This window comes from Lissotriton vulgaris, chromosome 5 (genome assembly GCF_964263255.1).
Source record: "Lissotriton vulgaris chromosome 5, aLisVul1.2, whole genome shotgun sequence".
Classification (NCBI taxonomy): Eukaryota; Metazoa; Chordata; class Amphibia; order Caudata; family Salamandridae; genus Lissotriton; species Lissotriton vulgaris.
In genome coordinates, this window is record NC_141693.1 from 1,342,143,313 (window position 1) to 1,342,163,264 (window position 19,952).

The 19,952-nt window shown below is 46.3% G+C and overlaps 1 protein-coding gene across 1 annotated transcript in view; it reads right to left on the bottom strand.

The window, feature by feature from the left end:
• The window catches only part of SYCP1 (synaptonemal complex protein 1), a 5,090,281-nt gene that overhangs the window by 2,115,467 nt on the left and 2,954,862 nt on the right, over window positions 1-19,952 (bottom strand). Inside the window, exon 29 of the mRNA XM_086919665.1 lies at window positions 10,339-10,455. Within this exon, the coding sequence (XP_086775791.1) occupies window positions 10,339-10,455 (117 nt within the window). The remainder of the gene's footprint in view (window positions 1-10,338; window positions 10,456-19,952) is intronic.

Genomic DNA, 19,952 nt, shown 5'->3' on the forward strand with positions numbered 1-19,952 from the left:
AGAGGGAGGACCTGGCTTGGTAGTTCGGGACGGACTGTTCCCATGAGGCACAGGGTCAAGGCTGATTGACATGTAGCTGGGTCCAAACTGGGGTGGCGTAGTGAGCAGAAGAACAATGGATTTAACTCAGATCTTTTGACTGGGGGTGAATGTATGATTTATTCAGCATTCCGTTCATCATTTGTTTCCGTAGCACTTTTCACCCTAAGTGGGATGTGTATGCCCAGACTTAGGTCCATTGCTCACTGTGCCACTGTATTCAAGGTAGCCTGGCTGATGAAGGGTAATACCCAGAAACCGGTCCCAGGATTCTTGTTTCCAGTCCAGGGAGGACCTGGCTTGCAGTTCGGGCTGGACTGTCCTCATGAGGCACAGAGTCAAGACTGATTTGCATATAGCTGGGTCCAAACTGGGGTGGCGTAATGAGCAGACAAACAAAATCTTTTGACTGGGGGTGAATGTATGATTTATTCAGCATTCCGTCCATCATTTGATTGAATATCCTTTTTGCCCTAAGTGAGAAGGGTATGCCCAGATGTGGGTCCCTTGCTCGCTTTACCACTGGATTCAAGCTAGCCTAGCTGATGAAGGGTAATACCCAGAAACCTGTCCTAGGATGCTTGTTTCTAGTCCAGGGAGGACCTGGCTTGGCAGTTCGGGCTGGACTGTTCCCATGAGGCACTTGGTCAAGGCTGATTTGCATATAGCTGGGTCCAAACTTAGGTGGCGTAGTGAGCAGCAGAACAATTAATTTAATCCAGATCTTTTGACTGGGGGTGAATGTTTGATTTATTCAGCATTCCGTTCATCATTTTTTTGCGTACCATTAGTTTATAGGAAAGCATTATATAAGAAATTGTAAAGATATTTCACAACATAGTAGTTCCTCCATTTGGTAGCAGATACCTTTTATTGATGATTTAGCAGACAAAAGTTGGTTCATTTAGCCAACATTAAGCAATAAGTCATTTATCGAACAATAAAAGTAGACACAAATATCTAAAATTGGGGAGATATAAAAAGGAAAAAAAAAAAGGCATTCAGTATGTATATATCCTCCACGGAACATCAGATCCATAATAAGTCCAAGTCTAGGTATTCCTCACTTTTGTAGGTTAAATCAAACGTTAACAACAAAAGCTAGGCTGTTATTGGCAGGAGAAAATGTATGCAAAGCAAAGAGGAGCATGCAGCTCTGTACTGACCGTCTAATTCAATGTGTGTACACATATTCTTGTAGACTAAGTGTGCTAGTTTTCATAGTTGCGGCAGAGTTTTGATTTCTACATGGTTGTCTGGCGGACCCTTTGTCTTGGTTACTTCTAGTTCGGTGCTGGGAGGGGTCCAAAGGCATGTCAACTCTCTGGGACCTTATTGTCCACGGGGACCTGAGAATGTTATGCAGATGATAATAGGCATACAGTAAAGTTTGGTGTGTAATCAAGACTAACGCGATAAAGTACTGAATTGACATCGAGTGGTTACAAGTTAGGAAAGAAAAGGAACTGGGGTACAAGGTACTCGTTTGCATTTTTATAAGGAGGACTACATGCTCATCTCTTTTGGCACTCCTACATTTTGAGACTGGTAGGGTCCAGTGCTTCGAGTTAATCTCCCCTATCTTATTAATTTAAATTGGGCAACACCATCCGGGACAGGATACCTGGACCTTCTTCTATACTGGGAACCGTGTATGATAATTGTGCAGCATAGCTGTTAGATCCTGCAACAGTGCAACAGGCAATAGTATCATAGGTTCCTGGTGTGGCATCAACACCTGTGACTTCTCCATGGGTTTATGGTAATGTGGCATATAATTCTCATCTTCATCCTCCTCTTTCTGAAATGTTACATGAAGTTGAGAACGGCTGAGAGCCAGACTAACCAACCCATCATCTTCAGATTCCTCCACAAATTTACTAGGAGGCAAAAGGGAGATGTACGATGGATCTTGATAAAATCCTCTCGACGACAGGATCGGCGACAAGAATCTGGCGGACAAAACCGGCATCTGTAATGAAGAAGGCCTCTTTGGTTGAGGCGCCGACAAAATCCTCGTCGATGGTGAAACAGATACCGTAGATGTAGAAAAAACAGTTATCAATGATGGTGTCGTCATTGTCAATGGCGTCGAGACCATAACTACTGTCAATGAAGAAGTCGTCGTCATTGACAAAGTAGTTGTCGTCGACGGTGGAGGTGTCAATGATGACAGTATCGTTGAGAATGGAGGCACCATCGACAGTAGAGACACCGAAGCTGACGGCGGTGTCGCCGATGGTAGCACCGTCGACAATGTAGATGCCCACAATGTAATGGTTGTCGACGTCGATGGTAAAACCTTCGTGGAAGCTTCCATCGACAATGCAAGTGCAGACTGTGTTTGCTGAGAGGCAAAGTCCAAGGGTGGCTTTGTCGTCAACGAGGTTTTTTTCGATGATGAAGAGATCTTGGCAGACTCTGACGGAGTCTTAGGTTGTTTATAGGCAGTTTTTGAGGCAGGTTTTTCCTCAGAAGGGAATGGTAGCATCCCTTTTTTAGAGGCAGTACGCTCAGACTCTTGATGGGTCTTTTTTGAAGCTTTTTTATGTCCCTTAGGAGATTCCACAGATCTGTCTTGTTTCTTAGATAGTTGGACTAACGACTGGGAACTAACATTGCCTTCCTCGTCAGATAGTACAGAGGGTTTTGTTTTTAGCCTTTCCATTCAGATAAGCCATATGCCTTCCCTGTCTTAAAAGAAAAAGTTCTGCAGATTCTAAAGGGCTTTACCTTGTGAAGAGGATACAGGCAATACATAAAATCCTTGTGCGGATCTTCAAAATACAGCCTTTTCTTCCCATATGACCCACAAGGCCTGAAGAGTGCTTTTGTTTTAGAAGAATCAGATATCATGTACTCATAGACATCCAAGATGAAGAGAAAACTGAGGAGAGCTCAGGAAGACTCCCATTCACACCGACGTGCAGTAGAAAATCTGAGGGTCTTGCCTCTCTGTGGAGTGTTCCAAAGGGTGCTTGTGTCTGATTGGCTGAATTTCAACTTTGGTTCTTTTTTACAAAAATATATGGATGGGCTATTGCAATGACTGTCCAATGCATTATTGCCTATGATGATATGAATTACTTACCTTTGGTAACGATGTATCTAGTAGAGACACAGTCTAGCCGCAGATTCCTTAACTTAGAATATCCCCAGGCGTCAGACTGGATCTAGAAAACTTTTTCCCCAGTAGTAGCTGCACGCCAGGGGGCGACGTCGCCTGGCTCTGTCCTGACGTCGTACAAGGAAATGACGTAAATGGAGCCATATAAGACCCCCTTGGCGTGCTGACGTCAGTTTTCTGCAGTGAAACTTTTCCACGCCACAACGCGAAGCCACTACAAAAGCTGTGAGTGTATAGGAACAGTGTGCCAAAAAAGAAACAAAAACCTTTGTAACAACATTTGTGAGAAACCATCCCGTGTTGAAAAGTACTCAACACTTTGAGGGACCGAAGGAAGCAGACAAGCAGCTGCCCCAATAAAATTCCACCAAGTAAAGAACCGTGCCCCCCCAAAGAAGCAACGGCTGAGGAAATGAATAACACGACAATCAAAGGACAGAACGCAACCACAGGATGGAACTGTACGATAGACAGTCTGTGAGCAAGTATGCAACTGAAAAGGGAGGGAAACAGGGCTGAAAGCTGTGACTTATGGCCCGAGACCAGAATAAAACAACCACATATAAGTTGTACCACACCCCCACAATGACCTATGCACAGAGCATAGTCCAATAGAAACGCAACCCAAGGGCCTGCTGCAGAGACAAGGAGACCCAAAGACATGAGGAAACAGACGAGGGAGGAGGGTGAGGAGAAAATATGATAAACTTCATGCCGATGGAGTAGTAGAGAAAAGCACATAACCTAGGCACCCAAAATAGTAAGGGGCGGAAAGTTGACATGCCTAAAGCAGAATGACACACCCTGCCCCTGTGGTGGATGAACTAGAGCACCCCTTAGGAAGATCATGGCCACCTGAAAAGGAGGCAAAGTGGTAGAACCCCACCTGGAAAGGTCAGCACAGAATGGGAAAGATGGGCAGGCCTTAAGGAATCTGCGCTAGACTGTGTCTCTACCATATACATTGTTACCGAAGTAAGTAACTCATTCATCTGATAGAGATTCCTTAACTTAGAATAGATACCATAGCTATACCCCACAGGATGGAGGGTCTGCGACCAATCCCAACCATGTCCCCGAAGGGAGCAGACTGACAAGAACATTGACAGAACAGTTGACACCAGACTCATAAGGCTCAGTATTGCAAGCATAACTGACACCAAACCCGGAAGGTCAGGGAGGAGCATGAGCAAGGGAAGAAAGGTACCACAAGCCATCAGAGGACAACACAAATCCACTGTCAGCCAGACAGGGACAAAACGAAGGCACAGGACCAGATAATCAGTGCACAATGACAGAATACCACAGACTCCCATGAAAAGAGGGAAACTGAGGAGAGGACCCCAGGGTCCGAAAGAGACAAAGGTCCAGCAATGGAATGCCAACCAATGGCATGGCCGTCAGTGACATCATGCCAAAACACGCAACACTGGCTACTAGGAGGCTCATATATGTAAAAGACAAGAGTACACGGAAACAAGTAATGTGTACCATGAGAACTAAACCACACTTGGGGTAACTCAAGAAAGCGAAGCAGTAACAATATGTGCCGACCGACCAAGAAGATGGCACAGCACCAAGTAGCCAACCAGGTTATCGTACCCCTGGGAATAAGGACTAAGCGCGACCGACAAGCCGAGCATGCCCAAGACTAGCTCCCCTGAGGGAGAGAGTGGAGAAAAGAGAAAGAAACAAATAGGGAACCTGGAACAATCCCCAGGATCCAGGGCAGGGAGCCAGCACGCCTATCCCTTTGTGTTCAAAACGCACACAGAAATGCCAGAAAAATCAGGAAATGACAACCAGAGGTAAACCAAAAGAACGCCCTTAGAGAACAGACAGGCATCCGAAAGGTAGAAACGGAATCGCCGGCTGTGAACCGGAGCGGAACAAAAGTCCAGCCACAAAGAGGGCGGCTCAACCTCCCGATCAAAGACAAACCATTCACCGCGACACAGGCAGTAATACTGACTATCACACTTCAAGTAGAAGAAGAAATCAGTAACATGCCGACATAAAAAGTATGACATAGGGACATATGTATACAGGATGAATCCAGAGATCATCCAGAGAATGTGGTGAAACTCGTCGTGAAGCCAGGAGAAGAACACCTGGGCCGTATGCAACAAGGACCAAAGAAATCTGAACCCAGGCCAGGCCACTCCGAGGGAGGCCAGGGACACAACGCAAAAACGGAACAGAGGACTGCTCTGGTAAAAAGTGCACCAATCACAGGCCCCATGCCTGTCTCAAAACCGGGAAAGAAGGCCACAGCAAAAGTGCGCATACAAGACACTCGCTCAAGGAACCCAATGGGTCCCCTAGGATAACACATAAACACAGTACTGAGCATAAGTGGTGACAGAAAGAACCAATCTGGAGCAGACCGGGGCGCCCCCACGGACATGTGCCCACGTCCAAGACCGCCAATGGCGCTTAGGTCATAAGGAAGGCAAAAGGAAGAGTCAAAGCAAGGCGGTGGGACGTAAAACCCCCTCCGGGGCGAGTCGGGAACGGCAGAGACCCAACAATACACCGAATCAACTGCGTCCACAGACGCCTGAGAGTGCCATGGAACAACCGTAGGCAGCAATACAGAAGCAGCAAGAGAGGGCCACATCAGTCCGTGGGACCCAACCAAGAGTATGCACCACCACAGCAGGAAGCATGGAACAGGGAGAGGTGCAGCAGAACCCATGGGAAAATCCCCAGAGGGGCTGAAAATAGCAAGAGAGCGCCACAGGAGCCTCCGAACCTTCCTTGCCAGGAACAGCAGCTACACAATAGCAGATGAATACCCCACATAGGGTACGTCACATCCCTATAAAAACAAGGGACACCTCTGGAGACAAGCTCATAGAAAGAGGTCAAAAGAAACACATAAACAGCTGGCCCAGCTGCAGTAAAGTAAGGTAAAAAACATCTGGCTGAATAGGCATACAGTCTTTCTGGGACAAATTTCTTGGCCCCAAAGACATAAACAGAAAAAAATCACACGAAAACACAGATCCACCATAGGGGACTAAAACCCCGGAAGTCAATGAAATCCTGAAACAAGACATTGGACTGCCGATTCAGCATGGTCGTCAAACAAATGGGCCCCATCAAAGGGCAAATCTCTGAGTCGCTCCTGAATATTTTCAGGGAAACTGCCATCGCGTAGCCAAGTAAGGCGACGCAGGGCAACTGAGCCGGCCATAGCTCGACCCACGGAGTCAGTGGTGTCCATGGCTGAACGGATGGCAAACTGCGCCATGTCACGGCCATCCCGAACAAACTAGAGCAGGTCAGCATGAGGGCCCTCCAGCAAAGAGGGAAGGAGGAGCTAAACGGAGTCCCAAAGGGCAGAAGTAGCCCGAGCAAATACAGAGATCTTATTTAGGGATCAAAAGCCAGAGCTGGTGGATGCAAAAACATTACGGCCACACGACTCCAACCACCTAGACTCCCGAGTAGGAGGAAGCAATGGTGGAGGAAAGGAAGGAAGCGCAGCCTGGGCTACCAGTCCGTGAACCCTAAGATGAAGGGAGAAACAGGCAGGGACATCTAGAGCCGGTCGGTGGCGGTGTGCCACAGCACGAGCCACGGGGTCACCAGACGAGGGTCTGGCCCAAGTCCCCAGAAGGACATCATGTAATGGCCTGCCAAAGGGCAAAATAGCCTAGGGTCCACATCCACCGAGCCCTGGTGAAGAAGACCCAACAAAGGATCTGAAGGCAGGGAGACAGCTGCATTTGTAAGACATGTGCAGCCCTACTAATTCCCCTCGCAAATTCAACACTGGCCTCCGTGGCCATTGGAGGAGGGGACAGCAAGTCCTCCGTTGGGAAGGGTTGCAGGTCGAATCCGTCCTCTCAACGACAGAGGTCCTGCAGCGAAATGAGCTGGCCTGTGCCCCATGTGAATTTGCTCCGTGGCGCATGAGAACACCTGTGTGGGTGGAGAGCCCACAGGGGTCACGTCCTCCAACAGAGGGACAGCCGGGGACTGAACCGGTATCAACTGACGTCGAGACGGTGGCGGATCGGCGCTGATGGCTTCCGTAGAGGGCTCAACCACCCGGTGTCAGGCTGGCGTCGATTCGACCTCCACCGAAGGCCTGAGCGTGCGGGGGGGAACAAAGTTGACTCGGAGTCCAACTCCGCGCTGCAGCCACATCCAGCGCCAACGCAGGAAGCCCTGCAGGACTGTGCAAAGACGCGTCAGGAGGGCTAGACGTCACAGTGGGATACCCATCCGGGCCGTGTCCCGATGTCGCAGCGACTCCAGGACCGAAGTCGAGGCACGCGGTCGGTGATGAGGCAAACCCCCGACCTGAGTCCCTACCCCCGGTGTGGGGCCCGAAGGTGCGCCATGGAGAGGGGGTGACCCAAAGATGGCATGCAGAGCCCTGGAATAAGCTTCCATCTGAGTCCGAGTTGTCCCAGCACAAGAAAACGGTGGATAGGCGGGGGTCGACTCCTGAGGGCTCGCGTCCGGTGAAGACCGGGAGTGGCGGGCGCCAGCGTCAAGCTTGTGCGAGGTCGACAACCTTAGTGATTCCTTCCGGTACTTACCTGAGGCAGGCTAACGACGTCCGCTGGAACGACTTCGGGATCTGTCCTGAGCAGACACCTCGGCATGGGAAAAAAGAACTGCGCATTTTGGAGCCCTCCACTGGGGATGGAAGCCGGCGCCGCGAGAACTTCGAACGGGACACCTGGACAGACGCCAGTTTCATCCACTGTTCCCACAGGGACTTCGGCTTCAGATGCCAGCAGGTTGTCGCTTTCAGCGGAGTCGTGGTGCTCACCCAAGCACCACATCTCGCGTGGATCCGTCGCCGACATCTGCAGCGTACAGGACGCACACGATTCGCATTCGGCACACTGTTCCAGACGCAAACGGTGTCACAAAGGCCTGAAAAGAGGCAAGAGGAACAGCTTAACTCCGGATCCGCGTTGGGACACGGAAAATAAGAAAACTGACATCAACATGCCGAGGGGGTCTTATATGGCTCCATTGATGTCACTTCTGTGGACGACGTCAGGACTGAGCCAGACGACGCCACCTCCTGGCGGGCAGAGGTAGTGCTGGGGATAAAGTTTTCCAGATCGAGTCTGACGCCTGGGGATATGCTTAGTTAAGGAATTTGCGGCTAGATGTCTCTATCAGATATAATTTTACCATGAGACTCCCACCTCGACGGCGGGGATGATTCAAGCATGTGAATCCATGAAAGATCCAATATTGGATAAACTCGGGTTAGGCTGGAATAAGTTGTGGGATCTGCTCCAAAGTCAACTGATATTTCGAGAACGAGATCGAGAGCCATAGTGTTATACCTGCGTCTTCAGAGATGAACGCAAGAGGAGGCCTGGTCTTGCTTCTATTTTTAATGCTTCTTTCAGCAATTTAAATCTCAACAAAGACTGGGCAATGGAATGGCTTCATAAACTCCTGGAGCAAAAGCAGGACAAACTTTTTACTTGAACTTCAACTTTGACCAGTCTCTGCGCAGGGTTCTTCTTGTTTTTAGCGATGTAGAGTTTGGCCTCATGGTCCCGAATAGCCTTCAGGCTCATCAACACGCAATCACTACAGGATATGAGTTGTGACACAGCCTCAGGCAAGCCTGATGGGAATTTGTTACAGACATTTGTTAGCAACTGTCCTGTCATTTGTGAAGGTAATGTTGCTTGAATCTGAATTGACCATGAACAATTAAATAAAAGAGGCATTCGGCAAAGCAGGATCAGTTGGTTTAATCAAACACAGTGGCCAGGGGAGCAGGCAACAGAGTCGAGGTCTGAAGACTGTCTAGTTTTGGTCGCCATTTTATGCATTACATGAAGCATAATAAACTAATCTTTACATTCCTTTGAAGACAGAAACATTTGCCTAGTCAAAGGGCGTAAATCTCGTTGCTTGAAAAGAAGAAAAGGAGGTTCCTGACCTTGAGCGAACAGAATCTGCGGCCAGTGGGTACATGTCCAGATGTCCAGCATGGGGAGCGTGTGATCACTGCGTGTATCATGTATGATGTGTTCTGATTGGCTGAGTGTTCCTAACAGTGTGGCATCTGACTTTATAGTGATTTGCACCTGGGGAATATTCAAAAAGTGAGGAATCTGCAGCTGGAACTCTCTATCAGAAGTGCTTCACGTTGATTTAATGTATTTACTTGATGACCAAGCTTAGCTGTGAAACTCGATCCATCCAATAGAGCTTTATTATCCCCGAATGTGCACAGAAAAAAGCACTAGCATCATTAAGTCATTCACCAAGATTTTGCACACACCTAGTAGATTCCCCATGTGAGTAGCTGGGCATTCTCTCACCCACATGTTAAAGAAGCTCAAGAAGAATAAGTCTTCCTTTCTCTATACTGTGACCTGTTTGTTCTCTTTAGGGACATGGAATACTCTGGGACTTTCTATGGCCTGTTTCCTAAATGTACACCTTGGGAACCTGTCTTCATTCAGTATAGGGTGAGTATGTCCTGGCTCCTGCTGAGCACGCACTACACTCTCCTCTGTGTGGCTCTTACCCATATATATATATATATCTATCCACTTGGAATCCAGCTCTCCTGGGTCAGATGGTTCCGGCGAGCTTGGGGAGATGACAGCACACTGATTTCTCTTCTGTAATTCTGAGCACCAACTCTCAGGCTCTCTGCCTGCATAGAGGAGGCACTGCTATGTTGCATTCACCAAAGTCAGCTGAGCTTATGACAAATGTAGCCCTCCGGTGATAGGAGGACCCGGAGAGATCACAATTATGTGTGTCTAATACGGGAATTTTGGGCTGCCAGTCAACAGTCATGGTTCCAACAACAAAATGCTGTCTGGGGGTCAGGGCTTTACCAGAGGTCACTGTGGCCACAGCCATCAATAAGCTTGGCAAGCCAGACCCCCTTTGATTCTGATGCTTAGTAGAGTCATGAGTTCCATTCTCACATCCAACTGTGATTCCTGTAACCATTATTCTTACTACTAATGTTTTTGTTTGCATTGCACTGCTCTGTACACTATCCTTTGTGTTTGTGAAATAAATATGGGCATTTACTTCTCTCGACTTTTTATATTTTGTTAGTGGTCAAAATAAGAAAATGATCATTGAAAATATTACTTTTCACAAATCCGGATTCTGCAACTAACTATACTAAAGAGAACATAAAATTGGCTTACCTCTGCACAAAGCCTTGCTTCAGCCATACTTTTCTCCTCCATTACATTTTTATAGCTTACAGCTGTTTCCTTATACTGTACTCTAGAATTTTCCAGCTCTATTTTGAGCTTATTCACCTGTAATAAACCAAAATAACAAGTTACTTACCTTCATTAATGCTCTTTCTGGTGATACTCTATGTGAATGCAGATTTCTAGCCTGTAAAATTATCTCCATGGGACAGACTGGATCATAAAACTTTTCAAGCAATGTTCCCATGCCCTGGTAGGTGATGTAGGCCAGCTCTGTTTTGGCTTGGTTCCAGCTTGTTAGTTTTGTGGCAGAACCTCCCATAAGAGCAACTCCTAAGAGGTGACACCAGTTTTTTTCTTGACTTTTTGTCCTATCATATGCAGAGCACAAAAAAATCTGGTACTAATGAGCAGATTTCTGATTTGAAATCTTTTTAGATGTTAAAAAGAGGGCAATGCACTGGAGTGCCCATCAGCGAGAGTGTCACTGAACGTAATTAGCATGTTATTCTAGTGGGTACTTTTAAACTCAGATTCCTTTTGAGCAATCGATGTAAAAGCTCACAACTCTTTTTTGGGTTTATCTGATGGAGTCCCTCCTCCTCTTTCAAGGGGTGAGGCACAAAGTTGTGAGGGTGATGGATTACACTACAAGACTAGAAGTAATGAAATTTGGCAAAACTGCCTTCCTAGTCGTCAACTCCAACTTCTCTGGGAAAAGATGCTGTAAAGGAAGTTGCACTGAGAGGGCCTGAAGCTCACTCAGGTGGCGGGCTGTAGTCACAATGTCGAAGAAAACAGTTTTCAGAGTAACCAGACACATACGCAGCTGTGCATCAACTTAAAGGAAGTTATTATAAAGAAACAATGGTCCTGGACCAATTATTCAAGAAAGAGTTAGATTAACAGAATTATCTGTTAATCTAACTCTTCCTTGAATAACCGATACCCAGGTCCAAGGACCATGTGGGAATACCCCATTGTTTATAATGGTCAACTTAAAGGAAGAGCACATACGGAAAGTAAGCACTAAATTGAGATCCCTATCATGTGGCATCACAAAGGGTTTTAGGGATTAAATATGTCACAAAAGGTGCTTTAATTAAACATGGTTGGTCTAGCAAAGGCAAAACAAGACTAGAGGATGGCAAATGGCCTTTAATGGTGTCCACTGCAAGTCCGTGATACGCACAGACTAAACAATAAAATGTCTAGCCTGCAACAGGTCCTTGTTGCAGGCTCCACACCAGGCACAAACTTACCCAGTGTCCTGCATTAACAGATTTTGACGAGGGCTGCCACATAGCAAGAATAACGTTCACTACCTCGGGATGAAGACCGAACACAGTCAACTGCCATTGCTATTTCTCCCTACATGAGGAGTAGATTGCATGGGACTCGGTGCAGAACCATGCCCTGCTGCTATGACAGAAAATCCTCCTGAAAGGGTAGCCTGATCAGAGGGCAGATGTTCATGCACAGAAGTTCCCGGTACCACCCTCTACTGGCCCAGTCTGGAACCACTAGGACTAGGATCTGGTTATTCCTGAAATTCTTCTGAACTTTGGGAAGGAAAGGTAGCAGCAGTAAGGCATACAGAGGTCCCGTGCTCCACTATATCCGGAATGCATCTCCTAGCGCGAGCCTACTTTGGAACTCCAGCATGGAAACATTTTGACACTGTGCATTCTCGAATGGCACAAATATTTATACAGTGTTCTCCCCATTATTGGAAGATTCCCTGCGCTACCTCTGGATGTAGTTACCATTTATGATCCGCCGGTTGCTATTGGCTGAGTTTGTCTGCTTGGTGTTCAAAGCTATCACCAGGTTGTTAACAACCAGCAACAGTCCCTGAGGGTTCAGCCAACTCCAAAGGCGAAGACCTTCTTGGCATAGGACCCAGAACCCCACTCCGAACCTGCTCACCACATGACTGTGATGTTGTCCATGAGAACTTGCACTAGCCTCCCCCTAATGGACCGCATGAATGTCTTCAGCACCAGGAAGTTGGCCAGCAACTAGAGCAGACTGATGAGGAGTCGGATTTCCGCTAGACACCAGAGTCTGCTGATCTTCACCTCTCCCAAATGACCCAGGCCCAGTAGTGCATATCTGTAACTATCCTCAAGTCTTGGTGGGGATGGGAGAGGGGTCTGAAGCTGGAGATGCTGCCACCACTGAAAGTAATTTCCAGTGTCTGACGACACCTGGATGGAATCAAACAGGTTCCCTTGGTACTGAGCCCCCTGAAGACTTCAGATCCCACAGCAGAGTTTGTCCCACTTGGCATAGTTGACAAGCAGGGTGCTGGAGGCCAATAGGCCATTACCCCACAGGTGCACTCCCACTGAGATCCAGGACCAATGCTGAAACATTGGGATCAAAGCCCAAATGTCCTGGATTCGCTGTAATAGAGGCGGGATATAGGTAGGGTTTACTCTTGTTGTAGTTTTTGTTCTTTATATATTAGATTTGATATGTATAAAGGACTAAAACACATTGCAATATACAGTGCACCATGGGGTGAGTGGTGCTGATGTTGGTTAGGATGGACACAGCTATCACAGAAGTATGATGGTTATCCATGTAAAATGTATGTGCGACATGTCTAAAATGTGATATGATGCCACGTGGCTAATAAAAACATAAGTTATAAAAAAAAATGAAGCCTCTGCAAAGGAGTCCGGTGTGACTTCAGCACAGTGATCATGAATCTAAGAGATGTAAGAAGGATTGCCATTGTCTTAAGGTAGTCTACAACTAAATGTGGCATCCCTCCTACAAAAGCCAGACATAGAGGTAGGGGAGAACCACTATCCCTGATCTCCAAAGATGTTCTGCAACCACTGCCATCACTTTTGCGAACACCTGAGGGGCACTGGTAAAGCTGAAGGGGAGAATAGTAAATTGGAAATGCTCCTGGTCTACCATGGGCCACAGGTAACATCAGTGATACTGCAAGATGGGTATATGAAAATATGCATCCTGCAGATTCAGGGTTACCATCTAGTCACCCAGATCCAGGACAACCAGAACCAGGGCCCATGTGAGCATCTTGAATTTATCCTTCCACAGGAAGGCATTCAGAGGGCAAAAATCCCAAACAGAACACTTAGAAACGTTCATAAGAAGTAAAAGGAGTGCTTCAAAAAATGGAATAGTGGGAAAAACATAGATTCCCAACTGCTGAAGTCAAAACACTCTCTATGGCCTCTTTGGACATGAGGACCTGCACTTCCTGCAGTAAAACATGAGCACGGGGTGCATGAGGACCAATTGCGGAATTAGCTCCTTGGTAGATTGCGTGTCACGCTGACACCCTCGTGACTTTTCTGGTGCTAGAAGGAGGTGAGATGGAGAAGAGTCCTGTTTGGCATTCTTGTGCTACCTCTTTTACTTCAATTTGGGCTAACTAGAAAACTTCAACCACCATATGGACTTGTCGCAGGAACAAAATCCAGAGCTTGAGCGACTACATACCCTCAACTTTGAATGGGATTGGGCCTTGAACATTATCTTCCAGTGTTTAGTGATGTACAGCTTTGCTTCTCAACTCTGGGTTCATGAGGGCGCATTCCTCACACAACTTGAAGTCGTGTCCTGAACCCAAACACAAAAGTTATACTTTGTGGGGGTCTGGCATAGACATTTATTTGTGAAAGTCCTTGCATGGGTTAAATCTTGCAGTCTTGGAAGGGGGCATAGTTCCATTGCACGCTGGTTTGAATTTTTTAAAGAATGTATGCTTAGAGCAAATGTTGTCTAATGAAGAGGAAAAGGAAGATGATAGGTACAATTTGGCAAGCACAGAAAATAAAGATATGATGTCACAGCTGAGGAGAGGTACTTATATGCCATCTACCAGCATCTGGGAAAATTGCTTCAAAGGTTAATTGGATCGAGTCTGGCACCTGGGGATAACTATACAGGTGAAGAATCTGTGGTTAAATTCCTAAGCATACGGTTCATAAATATAAAAAATATATATATATTATTTCTGGATTCTCCTTGCACTCCACTGGTCGGCAGAAGTCACAGCACAGCAGCAGTAAGTTTTTCAAACTTCTTTATTATTCACACACAATGTGCAGGATGCAGCTCATCAAAAAACGGACGGCCTACGCGTTTCGGCTACTCTAGCCTTCCACTGGACCATAGAGTCTCAGGGATCTAGACCTTATCTTATAGTGCAAAGTGAAAGTACCCTTTTCCATGTCTATTAAAAATCTAGACCAGCAACCTTGCTCGTTACACATGGCTTCATCTGAGCACCATTTTTGCTCTACATTCCTGTGAAGTACACATGTTATAAACAAAACGTCTGGGCTTATGTACAGATATATACATATATCTACATATTTACACACATTGCATACAATATCAGAACAGACCTTGTGTTCCTCATATCTCCTTAGTGGAGTCCAACATTGTTCTTAACCATGATGAGGATTTACCCAAATTTTGAACCAGATATTTCATATAGTTTTCATTTATGTCTTCATCATGTGTAGTGTTTGTGATTGTGAGGGTTAAATTGTGTCCCTTCATCATCTCTGGTTTGCTCATCACTGCCACGGTCCTTCCTGCTGCCACCAGGCGTCAGAAGATCATTCCTATTCTTTTGAGCCACCCTGTTTTTTGAGGTGATAATGACTTCTTCGGGGTAGCCTCTTTCCAGGAAGCGTTGTGCCATCCTCTCAATCTCTTCTCTCATGTTGCTCTCTTCTGAGCAATTTTTCTTTGCCCGTAGCATTTGTCCATACGGGATGCTCCATTTTAAGTTAGCTGGGTGTCCGCTATTAGCATGGAGTATGCTGTTACATGAAGTTGCTTTTCTGTGAATTTTGGAGCACAGCTTGTTATCGCTCACATACATTTCAACATCCAAGAAGATGAGGTTGGTTGAGCTAATTGTGGAGGTGAAATGGAGATTATATTCATTTTCCTCCAATGAGTCAATAAATATGTGTAATGTTTCCTTGTCTCCCTCCCAAATGATGAACAAGTCGTCAATGAAACGACACCAGAGTCTGATTTTTGATTCATGCTTTCCCTTTGTTCACTACTGCTTTTTCCCATGCTCCCATCAGGAGGTTCGCATATGTGGGCGCAAATGATAATCCCATTGCGGTCCCCTGTTTCTGGAGATACAGTTGTCCTAGAAACAGGAATGCGTTATGCGTCAGGCAGTAGTTTAACATATCCAAAAGCATTACAGAATGTTTTAAATGACTTATGGACCTCATTTCCAGAGTTTTTTTGACAACTTCAACACCGTCTTCATGGCGTATTGAGGTGTACAAGGAGGCGACATCAATGGTCACCATTTGATAGTTCGTTTTCCATTCAATCACTGAGATTTTATTCAAGAAGTCCATTGTATCCCTCAGGTAGTAAGGTAGGGCAGTTACATAGGTCATTAAAAAGATGTCTATAAATCTTGAGGTTGTTTCCAACAATGATCCTATGGAGCTGACAATAGGTCTTCCTGGTGGTTTGCTGAGGCACTTATGTACTTTTGGTAGAAAGTACATTGTAGCAGTAATGGGGTTGTCAGTTTTTAGGTATAGATATTCATTGACGTCTATAAGGCCTCTATCCTTCCAAACTAACAACAGAGAGTGATATTCATTCATCCAGTTCTCAAGTGGATTCACCTCTAGTCGTTCGTAGTGTTCCTCTTCGTCCAATTGCCTATTTGCTTCATCTATGTAGTCTGTCACGTCTTGCACAACCAGATTTCCCCCTTTATCTGATGCTTTTATTATTAGGGTGGGGTCATTCCTTAGTTCAGACATTGCTCTGTATTCTTCTGCTTTTAGATTCTGAGTGTTATCCCTTTCATTCTTGTGGTTAAAAGATTTGCCTGCAATCCTTGTGATCTCTTCTATCATGACCTCATGAAAAGGTCCACTTTGTTTCCTGGGGGAAGCTGTGGGCAAAATCTTGACTTCCTCTTTAAATCACTCTCACCTCCTACATTAGTGGGGGTTCCTGATTCTTGGCAGAATTCAATGTCCTTTTGGATTGTGCTTGTGTGGTCCTTTTGACTCAAGGACACTGTGTCCTTTATTGTTGCTAGTGTGACAATCGCTGGTAAATCCTTGTGTCGAATGGACGATGTAGTTACCTTTGGTTCCACGAGGTCCGATTTTTTCTGGGGCTTTTCTGCAAATAATTTTTTCAACTTCACCTTTCTGCAGAATTTATATAAGTCAATGCGTGTGTTGGGAACGCCCATGTTTTTATTTGGGCAGTAGGAAAGTCCTCTATTTAAAAGTTTCAATTGCGTATCAGACAGCTCTTTACTTGAGAGGTTGATCACTATGTTATCTGATACTGTTTGTTTTTTTGCAGCTACTTCTGCTTTCCTCTGTCTCTTTTTGCTTTGGCTCCTCTTGCCGCCCCTTCTTGTTGTGGCTTTGGTAGGGGTTTCTTTTGGAGTGATTGCTGCTCCCTTCCCCACGTATTGGTTCTTCCTCTTCCCCTTTGCCGCCTGACCATTTGGGCCAACTGCATCTCCCCACGAAAATCCAGGGGTGTTGCATTGATTTCTTCATCATTTGAGCTTATTTCTGAGCTGTCCACCCCCTCTGTGTGCCCGGGTCCAGTCTTCATGTCTATTGCTACAGGACTCCTCAAGGTGTCGTATTTCCGGGCGAATGTATATATTCGACCATTTGTATAGTCCAACCTATCCCTGGTGAATTTGTTGGCCTTGCGTTTCTCTACCTCCAGTTCATGTTTTGCTACCTTCTTTTCCATGTTTTCAATGGTCTCCTTGTTCTCCTCAGATGAGGGAATATCTGCGAGTTCTAGTTCTAAAGCTTCGATAATCGCTGTTATTTTCTCTAATTTTCTTTCCGCGTGGATAATGAGAGTTCTCATTAATTTAAAAGAGCATTCATTGGTGTCAGTTTGCCACAGTTTTATTAGATCTGCATCCAAGTCATTTAGCGTGGGCATGATTAATATCCGCAGTCCCCTTGGGATTCTCTTGTACTCAATGTACTTTTCCAGAGTAGTTTTCTCCCACCATTTATTTACTTCTAATATTTTCTGTTGTTGCAGTTCTCGCACTATCGTTTTGACTGTCCTGTCCTTTTCTTTTTCTACCATATTGCCCCTTTGATTCATACCTTCAGCGGGGAGATTATCATCATTTAATGCTCGCTCGCCCTCATCTGGCGACTTCTTGATTTGTCTGCCATGATCTTAGAGCTTGGTTGTGATCTTTGTTCTGATTGATGTAGCCTTTCCTGGCTAGCTGCGGGCCGCTTGGCCCAAATGCGTCGCGGAACCCGACGGAGGAGTGAGCGACCTCATGGCCAGGAGGAAGGCCTTGATCTACTCCGGCGTCGCTTGCTGCCCAGGGACCGGCGGGTATGGAGAAGCCTGTGACGCCTGCGGCTCCAGCGGAGCCGCGTGGGCGGTGTTGCACGAACCCCCAGCCTCATCGCGCGAGCGTCGGGGGGAGTCAGAAGAGCGATGGTGCCTCTGCGACTTCTTGTGACTCTTACGTGAGGACTTCGACCCGAAGACAGATGAGGACTCCCGGAACTGTGGTGACTCCGGCCCTGCAACCGTTCCCTCAACCTCCTTTCGGACCGGGACCTCGAGCGGCACGGTTCGGACTGTCGAAGCTCGAGTCGCTTACGGGACAGCTCCCGTCTAGCTTTAGACGACAGGGCCCGGTAGTCGGAGCAGGACTTGTCATTGTGGTCCGGGCCTAGACAGTGCAGGCACTGGCGATGGGGGTCGGTAGTAGTCGGACCAGGGCTTGAACCCCGGCATCCCTACCGGCACCGTCGGAGTCGAGAGACTTCGAAAGTAGATCAAAAGGATCGTAAAAAGTTAGTCAAAAATTGACAAGGGTACAACTTTTTCCGGATCTGAGCTTGCTGGCGCGGAAAAAAGAACTGACGTCAGCGCGCGGAGGCGGCGTCTAAGTACTCCGACGATGTCATCACGGCGCCCACGACGCCGCCGACGGATGCCGCCGACGGACGCGGAGCCGACGACGACGCCTACCGACGCGCATGGGTACTGCTACGCAAAAAATTTCCGGATCCAGTCTGACGCCTGGGGATATTCTAGGGAAGGAATCTATCACTAACGTGTCTCTTTCAGATATAGCAATAACATGTCAATAGAATACCCCTGAATTGAAATTAATTAATTAAGCACCTCTACAACAGAGGCTTACCTTATTGGAAAAGATTACGTAAGACTGCTTGTCCTACTGCTGCTTCCGCATCCGTAGTGAAATCCAAGCAGTAATGCAGCGTAAATGTATGTACACTTTTGCATGTTGCAGTGCGGCAAATTTTATCCAATGGCGCTCCCATAAAGAGCGCCGCTGAGGATGATATGCTCTTGTAGAATGAGCCTTAGGATTGAAAGTAAGTGGCCTGCCTGCTTAAGAATGGCAGAAATGAATACCAGCAGCAATTGTTGTTTTAGTCACTGCAGTACCTGGCTTTCGTGAACCATAGGAGACAAACAATTGATCAGATTTTCGGATGCTTTTAGTATGTGATAAATAAAACTTAAGGCTTCTTTTTATATCCAATGTATGAAGAACTTTTTTAGCTGGGGAAGTAGGATTTGGAAAGAATGTTCTCAGAATAACTGGCTCATCAAGGTGGAAACAGAAGGTACCTTTGGAATAAATAATGGATTTGTTCTAAGCAGTACATAGTCATTTTTAAAACGAAGGTAAGGTTCTATATTCATGAAAGCTTGTATTTTGCTGAATCTCGTGGCTGAAGTAAGAGCACAAAATGATGCAACTGTCCAGGAAATATACTTGAGCTCAGCTCTGTGTATAGGCTCATAGGGGGTTTCATACGTTGTGCAAAAACCAAATTAAGTCTCCATTCTGGAGGAGGAGCTCTAATAGGAAAAGTTATTTCATGAACTGTTTTACCAGTCATCATGAACAAAGAGATAAACCTCCAGAGGACCATCTGTAAGTAGAGACAGCGGCAAGATGTACCTTAATAGAAGTGAACGTAAGGCCTGATTTAGCCAGGGAGAGAAGATAAGGCAATATATTATCTGGAGAAAATTCAAACAGGTGGATATTGCTCTGAAGACACCATGAACAGAATTGTTTCCATTTGAGACTTTAAGTCTTAATAGCAAAAAATGTCCTCGCTTTAGAAAGAATGTCTCTACAGAGTTGTGGTAGGTCTAGGTCCTTAAATTAATTGAATTCAGTAACCACACTAGCTGGGGAACTAGGATTTGGAAAGAATGTTCTCAGAATAACTGGCTCATCAAGGTGGAAACAGAAGGTACCTTTGGAATAAATAATGGATTTGTTCTAATCATGAACATAATTGTTTCCATTTGAGACGTTAAGGGCTCACTTACGATGTCGGGCGGATCACCACCGCCATGGTGGCGGTGGCGATCCGCCCGACAGAAATGCTTGCCCGCCACCTTTTTCCCCCCGCCACATTACAATGGCGGGGGGGGGACCGCTGCGGAAGGAAACACCGCCTGCCACTTTTCCGCCCCGGTCGCCTTGCGGCCGGGGCGGAAAAGGAATAATATGCTGGTGGTTTCTAATAGACACCGCCAGACATATTATG